Source organism: Corapipo altera, unplaced genomic scaffold (genome assembly GCF_003945725.1).
Source record: "Corapipo altera isolate COAL_440 unplaced genomic scaffold, ASM394572v1 78, whole genome shotgun sequence".
NCBI classification, from domain to species: Eukaryota; Metazoa; Chordata; class Aves; order Passeriformes; family Pipridae; genus Corapipo; species Corapipo altera.
Window position 1 is genome coordinate 3,192,576 of NW_020884904.1, and position 13,581 is coordinate 3,206,156.

General features: G+C 39.1%; 1 protein-coding gene across 3 annotated transcripts in view; it reads right to left on the minus strand.

The window, feature by feature from the left end:
- Positions 1-10,068, minus strand: part of ZNF143 (zinc finger protein 143) — a 35,145-nt gene extending 25,077 nt beyond the window's left edge. Inside the window, exons 1-5 of one of the 3 annotated variants that reach the window (XM_027651280.1) lie at positions 8,409-9,541; positions 7,028-7,142; positions 1,403-1,533; positions 565-657; positions 22-105 (exon numbers count right to left, since the gene is read on the minus strand). In XM_027651280.1, the coding sequence (XP_027507081.1) occupies positions 22-105; positions 565-657; positions 1,403-1,526 (301 nt within the window). In that variant the 5' untranslated portion in view covers positions 1,527-1,533; positions 7,028-7,142; positions 8,409-9,541. Of the gene's footprint in view, positions 1-21; positions 106-564; positions 658-1,402; positions 1,534-6,034; positions 6,235-7,027; positions 7,143-8,408; positions 9,542-9,574 lie in introns of those variants that run through there. The other 2 variants (XM_027651281.1, XM_027651282.1) reach the window with 2 other exon arrangements.
- Between the last annotated feature and the right edge of the window lie 3,513 nt (positions 10,069-13,581).

The following is a 13,581-nucleotide window of genomic DNA, read 5'->3' on the forward strand; positions in this document are numbered from 1 at the left end:
TTCTTGTATTATTGCACTTACTGCTTTTAGGCATAGGTACATGTTGAACGTAAGCAGCAGAACCATCTTCTAATTGAATTACTTGGCCATCCATTAATTTACCATCTGAAATATACAGAATATTTTTAAGAATTCTAATTGTCTAAAACAGTTTAAACCCACAGTTGATACTTTCTGGATTAAAATATAAATAAAATATTAGCAAGAAATAATGTTTGGTAAAGAGTAAGCACAGTGTGACTGTATAGAGGTTTTAAAACTCTGGGATTATAAAAATGGAAAAGGTCTGCTGTCCTATCCAGTAGGTAGAATGTTGATATTTCGATTTGAACTGTAAAGATCACTTAACTTTTGTTTGACTTACGTTCTGAATTTAATTTTTGCATCTTATTAGTAGCAGAAAAAAATAATTATTTTATACTATTACTGTAATACCTGTAATTTCCAACTGGAATTGGAACTTCATAAACATTGTATGGATTTTGCCTGACTTTAAAATCCAAAGAGGGGGCTAAAAAGGGGGATACCATTTCAATACTCATCAACTTCCAGTCCTTTACATACCTTTAGAATTGTGCTGTATGTAAGCAGTGGAGCCATCAGCCAGGGTAACTGCTTGCAGACTTACACCTTCCATGTTTTCTAAGTTGTCCCCATCTGACAGGGAAAAAAAATTTCATGTTCACTATAACCATCATCAAACCCTAGAAATCTCAACTTAAAGATCTCCATAAATTATTACATCCCCTTAAAGCATACTGACTTCAGAAATAATAATGGCAAGTAGTTCTTACTTGCCTTCTGGTTTTTGAACCTTGACCACATATTTGGGTCATACATTCAAGATTTTGCTCTGTAAACATGACAGCTAAAATGTTATTTTCCTTAACTAAAAAAATATACAATGACACAAAACAAATAACTACAAATTAGGCCACAAGAGTTAACAATTAAATAACAATATATATACACACTTGCATTGATCATTTTGTTTTGTACAAAACTAGCTGTCATTGATACAAACAAAACTATTTAGATTAAAATACGAGAAAGAGTTTGTAATCATGTAAAATCATAATAAAGCTGTCAGAAAATATTAAGTTTAAGCCAGTCTCAGATCATTAATCTATTTTAAAACTTGTTTAATACACAGATATAAACTGAAGTTACAAAGTATAAAACAGTAAGACTATACTGAGAATAAAGTCAGATTTTATATTTTGCATTTTGGCACATTTACACTTCTGTTCTCTTAATTAAGAGATAATTTCCTTTCAGAATTAAACTAGTGAATCTCAGTTAACTATTGTCTGTTAGATTTTTCATTTCGAATGCGCATGAATTTTAGTGTTTTATCTGAGTTTCAAAGAGGAAAGACACAATAATGTAGAGATATTTTAACCTGAAGGTTCACCTTGCACAGCTACAGCTTCTGTTAGACACAGAGTCACGTGTTGGGCCTCCATTCCTCCTCCAGAAAATTCAGTCATTCCCTGAGAGTCTCGATTTATCTGAGCTAATAACATTGTCTACCTAGAAAGAAAGCATTCACAAAATAGAAAATTTAAATACAGAACCAGTTAATCCCAGTTTAATGTGACTTTTATAGAGCTGCTGCAAATATTTTGTTATGTTTTACATAAAAAAAGATGTAAAGAATTATTGACTTACTTGGAAAATACTTCCAAGGAAAAAAAGTTATCTGAAATAAGTAAACATTACCTCCTGAATTAACTAAGCTGTTAAGGACTTCAGGTAGTAGTTACTAAATTATAGTGCATCCACCACATTTAGATTTCAGTTAAATATAAATTATTTAACCAATGTAGAAAGAGTAATGGTGGTAATGACAGTATAAGTAATGATATCTGTTCGTCCCCAGAATTAAAATATAGCTGACAATTCACCCACGGTCACCCCTGACAACAGCAGACCTTTACCTGCATAAATTAAACATCTCTCCAGTGCCAGACAGAAACTAGCACACACTGGGAAATGCACACTTCATTAGTAAGTCTAACAGAATGATCCAGCTGTTTCCCTAGACTTTTCAGAAAGGTTTCTGTTTAAATTAAAAAAAAAAAAAATCTGTCCTTGAAAACAGTGAAGTATCTCATGATGAAATGTGTTACTCAGACAACAGCAGAGTGACTAGGGAGTGACTGCTGTATCTCACAGAACCAGATATAGCCATCCCTTTGGATACTGATTTTTTTACCCAGGCATGTTTCAATATGTGAGATTTATAAGTTTACTGAACCTGAAAGGCTATTAAAAATTTTCAGTATTACTAAATTAAGAAGCTATAAAGGACATATACAACATTGCATTCTGCTAACTCATGTTGGCTTTAACCACAGGGAGAAAAAAAACTTGACCACACATAAAACCGAGTTCTGCAAGCCCTTTAGTTAATGTGACATCCACTTAGATGTGGATCAAAAGTGAGGGGAAAAAAAAACATCACATGGAACTGGAATCTAGGCTACAGAGCATTCCCCCCTCTCCAACCTCTTGATAGTCAAGAGTTTTTCTTACAGTAAGAAGCAGTTAGATGATCTCACAGAAAGGTTACAGATAAACAATCACAGCTTTTAATCCTACTATGGTTCTACGACCTGCTGGTTTATATGACCTGCTGGTTTATAATTCAAGGCTGAGAAGAATAATCTAAGGTTTTTAATTTACTTATGACTACATTTCCAAATAACTAAACTATTTTTAACTCTCGGAAATCTGCCCTTGGATAATTCATCAACAGTCTCTGAGACCACTGAGAAAACCATGCCTACATTGAAAGTAAATAAGGAATGCAAAATTAGACCATGTAGGTACTCCAGCATGCCTACAGTATTTAAAAGGTCAATACACTCATTTAGTAGTTGAAAGTTATACCCAAGCCATGTTTTCCAAATACATCCAAGTGTACATAGTGAGCCAGACTATTTCCTAGAGCTGCAGGCAGCTACTTCAGTTTCTTAGTCTGAGCAGAGCACAAGCCAAGGCACAAGCAGCAGCTTTGGCCACGTGAAGGGCTTCAGCCAGGGCTGTGCACAAATCAGGGTTCCCACAGCCCAAACCCCGCTGACTTTTAATGTGCTGTTACACCAAGTGGAGTCAAAATCCCCTTGGCAGGTATGAGGATATTACTGACAGCATGTGTAACTGTTAAAGAGCCCAGTTAATGGAAAAGATAGAATTTAAAAAAGAAAGGAGAAAGAAAGGGTACCTTTGGGAAGGTTTTAAGCCTCCTGCTTTCGTGTGCTACATTGAAAATCATACAAGAAAAAAAGACATGACTAATGATCAGTTTATCAATAAGAAATATGCCTTCCAAGACTAAAATCCTCCATAATTTCTACCTGGAACATAAAGAAGATTAAAATACTGGTTTGCAATATGGAACTTGAACCTGGAATAACTCTGGCATTGAAAAAAAGATACAATTAAGATAGAAACCAAAATATAATTCGAAATGGGTATGAGAGATTTTTTTAACATCCAAGAGAAGATGGGTAATTCTTCCCAGCATCCTTTTCATGAAAAGCTTCTACAGAAAATGAGGCCACTAAAAGAGTTCTAATACAGCCAAAAAAGAGCCAGTGCAGAGAAGTCATCCAGACTAAATTGCATTTATACTAGATGCTTCTGAAGAAAATGAAATAGCAAAGTTTTTTTGGATACTATAATCTAAGGGACAAGGAATTGTATGAGGACATGAGAGATCCTGAGTTCAACCTCTTCCTCTGCGATCTCCACATCAGTGCCTTTGGACTTCTTTCCTTACTACTCATGACCCCCAATCTCAGAATAGGGAGAAAATACTTAAGAAGCACTTTGCTTGCAAACTAAAAATGGGACATGCTGTAGCCTAACCAGAATCAGCCTAACCAGGCACTGAAGTGGCCCTACTCTCAGCACTTACGTATTGCGTAGCAAATAAGATCAGAGAACGGATGCAGTTAAAAAAAATCAACTAACAGCAAAATGAGATTTATTCCAGACCAGTCTGAAGGACTGCTTCTCTGGAGGTACTGCCAGCTTGTAGGAAGTTAAATTAAGTAATTATGGTATTATATGCTAGTGGTGCACAGAGGGTCTGGTCTGTCTTCTTAACTGCTAACAGAGGTCTGTGGTGTCAGTATTTTCCATTCACTGAATCTTCGGGACACCTCATGGAAACAGGTTGCAAAACAGCCAGACCATTTCACACAGCAAAGAAAGGCTACACAACCACTGGTTTTGACTAGAACTGTACAGTGAAACAATTCCAGCAGGGACTGCTCCTCAAAGGCCTTTCAGCTCAGGTAAGCCTGACGAGTATTCCTCCAGGGCTTAGGGCTCTTCTCTCACCTTTGGGGCAGGAGTGAGGAATCCCATCGACACAGAAAGCTGCACAGCTCTGACACAGTCTGAGCAGAACCAATGGCTTAAGGGGTCAGCAGCTATTTTGGAAGGAATCTAATACAAGATAAATTCAAGGGTTGAAGGAGCAATAGTATTTGTCTAAATTGTTTCAGTGTTTGTTACTGTAGCGTTGCTGACTAACAAGTATCACACATTTGAAAAGAATCAAAGTGAACTGTTACACACAGAGCAATGTCGATTTTCCTCTATTCCACATGATCTGGACAACCACTACCATCTTACACAGTAACTTACACAGACTTTCTCCCAGTTTTAGCTACTTTAAATGATCTCTTCCAATATATCCTTTTCACAATCCTCTGTCCTTCCACTAAGTTTCTTACCCTCAGCTCCATCCCTTCTCCTTGAAGTACTATTTCCTTCTTCAGCCAGCCTTACCACGATACCAAATTTCCAGGACATCCCTCTTTCCAAATATAATCCCATCCTTCTTATCAGAACAGTCTAAAATACTCCCATGTCCACACCAGCTCCTTCTGCACTAGCCTCCAAGTCTTCTCTTACTGCTGGTCTGTTCTACATGCCCATCACACCACTGTCTACCACCTTCTTGCCTCTCTGATTTAAGAGATTTCACGTTTAGACCCACCTTGGAAGCACATCCCTTGTAACAGAGGTTGGAGCACTGGAACCCCCAGCTCTCACTCCCTCTTTGGTGACAGCAGTTTTGCTCCTGTCACTGCTGTGCAGGGAGGAGAACCCTCACCCAAGAGTGGATGTGCTGCTCCCTTTCAGCCTCTCTTCCTTCTCCCCAGTGGAGAACACAGACTAACCAGACAGGGTTGTGACCTCTGAGAACAAGGAAAGATGTAAAGTTGGCCTGTAGAGAAATGATCATCCTGTCAGAGAGACTGTTGTTACAGCATTATTTTGTAAGAGTGGTCAAATACAGGAACAGATTGCCAAGGCAGGTTATGGGCTCTCCATCCTTGCAGGTGTTTAAGACTCAACTTGACACAGCCCTGGGCAACCTGGTCTAATGAGATCTGCCTCGATCAGGGCAGATAACTTCTGGAAGTCCCTTCCAACTTTAACTGCTCTAGGATAATTTTCATGATGCACACACTTAAAACAGTATCCCCATGCTGTTGGTATATCATCCACCCTGCAAATCTACTCTCCTAACGTACTTTAATTTGCTCTGCTTTTTCTAAACCAGTCTGTTTTCATCAAACTCGAATCTCTTCCCTTACATCCACCTCAGTCACTCTCTTCCACCCTCTTTTCCCCTAACTGGCTTATATGCTGCTTTCTCCTGAGCTTCCAGCATATCTGCCTCCATCCTTTTTCCAATCTGGATCTCACCAGCTTTTTTCCCGTAACCCACCTCATTGCTTTTATTTCTGTGCATTTGCATCACTAAGCATTTTTCTTTAAACCTGTCAGAAGTTTTGTCTGCAAAAATCTGGGAAGATTTCCTTTACCCACTGCAAATACTGCAACCCATTAAAAAAACAGCTGAAAGCACCCATTTTTAGGAAAAGACAGGAACCCTGAGGTGCAGCCTGTGTGGCAGCTCAGCAAGATTGATGTGCATGTATTCTGCTTAATCTTAAGAGCTGTCCTACAGAAGAGACAAGTACAGGCTCAGTCATGAAGTACTCACTGAAGTGAAAATTTGAGACTTGACTTCCTGAACTCTGTTGCAAATCTTCACAGATCATACTCAAGCTGCAATTTTCAAAGGCACGTTAATGATATTTGGGAAGGCTTTTTACAAGGACAGTAACACATCTTGCATTCCTGAAACAATTAGTCACCAAAATACTCCTATGGTATTCATGCAGAGAAAATCTTACCATTATTTAAGGTGGTTAGAACACTTCTCAAAAAAAGTCAGCCCCAGACAAAAAAGTTAGACTAAAAATCTCTGAACTGAAAACAGCGTCTGACAGAAGGAAGCAACAGCCAGTAACCCCAGTATAACACTGACAGATTAAGTGCACAGGGACAATTTTTTATTGAAAAAAACCACAAAACACCAAAAAAAACCTCAAACCACCCCTTTCCCCCCCTGCAAATTATCTGAACAGAAAAAACTGTGAACTCAGGCACATGTTAAATTCTCAACACTCAGGGGAGGTGGTTAAAAATAAAGTATTTTTCATGAAGACTTCATCAAGTTGCCCATCTAGAGACCACCTCTTTCTTATATCTTTCCCTCCACTAACATTAAAATAACACCTTCTGGGTGCCATCACTTGTTTTGGAGAAAAGATGCAATGTTAAAAGAGTGGGTTTTACGTAAACTCAATTCAGCAAAAAAACAGGAATCAAGCAACTAAGACACAGCAGGTGGACTCAGGCAGCTAAAAAGTGAGGGAAGAGCTGGAAGAGAACATGGTTGCCATGGAGCAGAAAGGGGGCCTGGGGCACTTGGGAACTCCAGCAGCTGAGAGGAAGTACTGCATGGGAAGACCCCAGTGAAACTGAAAAGTAGCAGGAATTCATCATTTAAAGAATGACTATATCACTGCATTGCTGGACAAAGGAAAAAACCTGCATTAGCAGAAACTCCTTAGAGAAAAAAAGATGATGCTTAGAGGATAATTAACAGGAAATGGAATACAGTTTGTAATAGCAGTCGTGGAAAACTTACTGTTATAAAATACAACCTTTAATGTGCAGAAAGAACTGGGAAAGACAGACAGGAAAAAAGCTACTCCAGACATTCAGTAACCTTGTCATTGTTCACTCCCATCACAAAGACAGCTCTGAGAAGTTTGAAATAATACCCACTTATTTCATTTTAAAAGAAACATCACTTTTATTTTTAATACACTTCTAAATAATGTACAAAAACATGGTAATTTTATAAAATTTATAAAAGTAGCAAATAAAAACCAATCAAGAACAGTAAGACAGCGAATGACATAGAACTTCATAGTAGCAGAACTTTCATTAAGAAATTTTAGAAAACAGCACTCCCATGTTTGACAAAGCTGGATCCCAAAATCAGTTCAAAGTATGTCAGCACAGTAATATAATTACGCTTTTTCTGAATTGGATACTGGCTGCATTAGGGCCCTTAACAACTGACATGATTGCAAGTATCAGTAATTTCACAAAACTAGCCTGAGTAACAAACATTTGTGACAAACCAAAATTAGTACCTACAATTAACAATCTGGTCAAATACACTTCAATTGATAACTCATATGCAGTACACCCTTCTGGGTCTCAACGCAAAAAATGTATGGCATGGACTGGAAAATTGCTTGTCCACACAGTTTTTTTAGAGGACCCAAGAGGACTTTCAGCATTTTTTTTTACTAATTAAATGAAGTCATTTGTCACCTATAAGCTTAGAAATACAAACACGGGAGAACTAAAGACTTTACAATCTTAGTTCTGTTCCCCTATGTGCCTTTATGTTAATCTTTTCCAGTATTACAGGAGAAATCTGGAGCAGGGTCAGAAATGAAATCTAGATCCTGTGGGTCCTTTAATAGACGTGGATTTCTTTTTTCATCAACAGCCCTCACCTTCCCCAGTACTTTACCACTGCACTGAAACATGGGGGTTTATGCTGTAATCATTCAGACTGACTTCCAACAAATAAATATAAAAGACTATTTAATGTCAGGCACTTCTAAATATTTCTCATATAATCTCAGTGTCTTTTACTGTACCTTCCCCAGTCTTTTGTAAATGCAAAACATAACTAAACATCAGTTTCCACCACATTAATCATCCACAGGATAAAATAGAAACAAGGTTGAAACACAATAAAAATCTCTACTATGGAATCTGGTAAAAATAGTTGGATTCAGGTAAAGGGGCAAGATATGCAATTTAACAGCAAATTACACAATAACAGCAAATTACACAATCATTTTCTAATTTTCTACATGGTAAAGGTGTGTGGATTATAAACTATGGGCTCTAAGCCTGGCCCTGGAAAAGAACCTGACCAAGACTGACAGCACTGCCAACTGCATAAGCTGGATGTACATGCTCAGGGTGGCAGCACAGCTTACCTCCAGAGACTCACAGTGCCCAAAGCAGAGGCTTGCAGTCAAACTCAAGGCTCCTTCTTACTCTTTTTACAGTATTTCAACTCTTCTGTTCCACAAGAGATACATCCTGATAATAATGCAGTTCGAGACTAATTCACTGCCACAGTGCTTGGTACCTCCTCAGAAACAACAGATAAATGCAAGACCAAATTTATCACTGCCATAACGATGCACAAGTCTGACTTCAGTGAGAGCAGTGAGAACTGGGCAGTGAGAACCATATTTAGCCTCACAAAATTACTTTATGTTCCAGCAGTCTTTTCCCCTCCAAAAGTCATTACCATACAGTTTACACTGCAAATACCATCTACAAATTGTGAATGTTAAACCTATTGTCAGAGATCAATGTAGGCATTTTATATATAATATTATGAGATGATGCATATGTGTGTAATTTCACACTGTGGGAGTGCTTAGGTTGCTATTATTTCCAAATGTATGGCATTTAAACACGGGCAGATCCGAAAGCCACCCACCAAGAAGTCCTACACATGTAGAAAAGACTCAGGTTGATCCCAAATATGTTTGCTTACTTCATGTGCTTCTTGGATATACGAGAGAAGAAATCAAAGGAGGTCAGAGTAGTTCCACCAGCATGTGAGCTGTCAGCAGTGCTGACAGAAAGCTAATTAAACTCCTGCTGCAGCCCTGGGACAAGCACCTCACAGCAGACACTCAGTTCTATGACCACATCTGCCTTGGGTGCACTATTACAGCACCACTGCTTCCAAGTGACTACCCCAGTGGGCAGCACAGCCTTCAGCCAGCAGTTTGGAACAATTCAGGAGTGTTCCGACAGCACGGATTCCAAAAATCCTGCATGGAAGCTGCCGAGCAATTGAGATCCGTACAGCACTGTTTGCAGGGGTAGAGACAGCAGGATTCTGAAAACTTTATTAATAAAGTACCAAAGTGTACTAATGCACCTCATCAACGAGCAGTGCAGCAGTTAGAGGTATTAGTAGTAGTACAGTGCTGCAGAGGTCTGGCTTGAGAAAGGGCCATCCATATAATCTGCCCCAAAACACTCAATTCAGGTGAGACTGAAAACACCTGTCATTGGGAATACTTGGCTGTGTGCATGGAATGGCCTGCAGACCTACTGCAGCAGGAACAATGGAAGTCACCTACCAAAACAGGCCATCAAGTTTCTCTCAACTCAGGTGATACTCCCTGCTCAAAGCTAAGGCACATTTCTTTTCTCTCCTGGCCAAACCTGTATTATTAATGATCAGGTACACCTTTACTAAAAAAAAAAAACAAACAAAAAAAAACCAAACCTCATTTTCTTTACTGTAGACTAACTGGTAATAAATCACTTGAGTTTTAAGAGTAAAAAAAAAAGGAAAGATAAATAATTATAAAGTGCAAATTCAGGGAAGAAAAGCCTGAAACTATGGTAGGTTATATGATTTTCTGAAAAAAATTTACAATGTGATTGACAAAGATGAAAAAAACCACTCGAACTTAAAATAATTTTTCAGCACACTAATGAGAGAAAGCACAAGATTTAATTCCAGTGAAGTTTCACCCTGAAAGTCATGAAGTGAGAAATGTATTTAAAGCACTTAACAGATGAAACTGTGTGTTTTTAAAAAAATTGGCTTCTGTTTGTTTTTGACATCAAGTGTATATATACCTAAAATGCTGGCTATATCAAAAAGGTATCCAGAATTGTATCCAAATTACTCCTAGAAACAATAATGCCTATTTGCAGTTAAAAAAAAAAAGATACAGTTAATTTCTGAAGTACTTCAGGGAGCTACTTAATCCTTAAATCATAAACCCTCCAGTTATATCAGTGATTTAAATAAAACTGGGAACATCTGGTGAATAGGTGAATACTTAAGGGCTAAAAATCTGAAAGCAACCGAGACCAACTATTTCTATCCATGTTTTACTTTAATGTCAAACAGACTTCTTTCTTAATTGTCAAGAAATCACAGAAGTGACTTATTTACATCACCAAAACAAATTAATCCTGGCCATGCCCTTTCAAATCCTGCAAATCCACTGAGACTGCCAACAAAAGAAGGAATTTTGAGTGGGTTTTTTTGTGTGGTTAGGAGTTAATTAGTAATCTGATAACTACATTAGAGATGTATCAGCATTAGCCATGACAGTTAACGGCAGTGTTTTAAGCCAGGCTTGTATTTCAGGAACTGAACGGGCAGTCTGTTGGATTGCCAAAACCACATTACAAATGTAAACTAAAAACAGTACATCTAAATACATTCTGTGAAAGTCTGTGTAGTACATTAGCTCAGCGTGCATATACTTAAAATATGGGCAACACCAACTAACTTGCAAATATGGACCCATCCTCCTATTCTAGAAAAGTCTGTCATCAGAAATGAAGTCCAGGGGCATTGGGTAGGTAACACAATTTTCCACTCAAGAAGTCTACAGAGAAGGAAACATTCTGAAGACAGTAAGATACAGACTGAGGGAAGTTTATGTAGTTTTCAAGTATAACTCTGATGTCAACCTTGAAAAAAATCACTAAAGTTGCTGGAACTGTAAATTCCCTTCAAAACCCAGAACTTCACTGATTTAACAAATATTATTTTGGTGGAGCAAAGTACAACCCCACTATACAATTAAAAAAGCATTGTAAACATGAAAATTTTAACAGACTAAATCACTAAAAGCATTTACTTATTTAATCCAATTCTGGTTTCCAGTAACTGATCAACAGTTGCTGGTGCATGGAGCGAGAGAACCAAAATCATACTCCCTTAGGTAAATACAACCAAGAGCAGGTAAGTTACAGACTTAGGTACAGGCAAAACCCCACAATACCCACTGTGCCATGATGGGTTGCAAGGCTTCCTTCCCCTCTTCCCTAGAAGTGGTGTCCATGGAGAGGCACCTCCCTCAGACTCAGAACAATACCTGTGCTCAGATTCAAGAAGAGGATCCATCTGTTTGGATCACAGTCTATCTTAGGGATCCATAAGCTACACAAAACCCTTCCTTCCATCTTTTGGGATCTTTTGAGACACAAAGTACAGGAACACACTACTCAATTCATGCTCTCTTTACCAGCTGCACCGATTTCCTTTTAGCACAGAACAGATGAAAAAACAAACTGCCCCCTATTGATGCCGAGCAGAAAATCAATTACTGGTGAGCTGCTGAGATGGGCAAGAGATGTGGCAACACAGGAAAAAAACGCCAATGGCAAAGAAAGGCTGGCCTATGCTGTCCTATGTACATACACGTCAGAGGCTGCAGGAGTTATAAAAGCAGCAGAAATCGTGGGCACGATCAAGGAAGCACGTACAAGTCAAAATGCAGACAGGAAAAAGTAATACAGGAACTGGAGAACAAGAGCACTGAGACAGTTCGATTTTCCTCGTGAATATTTACACTGTCCATTGTAACGCCCGAAACTGGAGAATTGCCCTGATTATCTGGAAAGTGCTGTTCCCTTTGTGTGGAAAACCCGCCCAAATTCAGCTGAGCCCTACACTTTAGAAAACAGTGAGTTTCACAGGTGCCAACTAAAGACTCTTCACACCTTAATTAACAGCGTTTCTCAAAGACTCCACCTACGCTGAGCACGTTTTAACCCCAAACTCTTAAGGCTCACATGCAATGGCAAGGGAAGATCAACATCCCGCACTCTTAAGCGACGCCATCCTGACCAAACTTAAGCGGAGGAACTCTCAGCCTAATGCTGTGCACATCCCACAGAAAACTGCAGGTGAGCAAGCAGCCACCAGCAGCAGACCGCAGCTTAGACCTGTTCACTGCTCCAACTCCTGCCAATTCCCTTCTCCTGGATAGCACAGGACAGAAAAACGGGGGCCACCAACAGTTCACTGAACTGAAGCTGCACATAACTGGAGATATTCTAGAGAAACCCCCAAATTCACAGACTAATTTTGGCACCCATTACCAGGACTATTCATCACTTGGCTATTGCTGTGCCCCTCTCCCGAGAAAAGCATAACGCTACACCAGCATGAAGACATAAAGAAGTCCGTGTGACCTGCTTTATTTGAGCCTTTAATATAAAGCAAAAATACTCTTCCTCAAATACAGTACCACCAATTAAATGTTAATTACAACAATGAGAATAGTTTACGTAAATTACGAAATCAATATGAAAAACGTTTCTCAAAACTCTTTAAAATGTTTATTTTCACATCTCGTTTAAGCTACCATCTACTACCAAAACAATCACCTGTTATTTGACTACATATTCCTGAGTTTCGTATACACTGATTCAGACAAATCGCTTTTGACATGTGTACAGCTTAATGCAGAAATACAAAGAAACAAGCCATGAAAACACGGCCACATCGTACTCTGCCATTCTAAAGCCGTACGGCAAATGCATAAAGCTAAAAATGTACTATGCATACACTGTTCTTTTAAAAATCTACTAATTAAATCGAATCTAACTTTTCAGGTACTATCACCTTGAAGCTACAACAGAAACATCTGGTACATACTCCTCTAAGACTGCAGATTCATAGCACCCGAAGCAGAAGCTCGATAAAACTGTATGACGAGAAATATGTTTCCTTTGAATGACAGTAAGGCTGAAGTTCCTGTATCACTGGAAACAGGAATAACATTCCCTACGACTACGGGTATCACTCCGCATATGACGGCAAATGCAATTCTTTGATAGTTCAAAACCAACCCCTAAGAGACTTCATACAGAACTGAACCTGCTCAACCGCAGGCTTGTCCTAACAGAAAATTTAAACTTCCATGGAAGTCACGTCATTTTTTTCTCGACGAAAAAAAGCACCACGAATAAGACCTTATCAGAAAACAAAACAAAAAAATCTTCGCGTTATTGCAGGCAGTTTTTCTGGAGGAGGCAGCTTCTCGTTATCCCGTTCTATTGGAAGTTCTGGAGGAGAAAAGCTGACGGGAACGACAAGAGCAGTTGTTAAAAATAAATAAATAATTGAGATGCTCTTGCACTTTGGCGAGCTGAAAGAGATGCACTAAAATAGATGAATTCAGACGCCGAGAAGGTGCCAGGGCCTTCTCCCGTGCGAACGCGGCCGCAGCCGCGTTAAACAGCAGCGACCCGGGGCCGGAGCGGCGGATTTTCCCTCCCGGAGCCTGCGCGGGTCCGGCCGCGCCGGGCCCGGGGAGCTCCCACGGC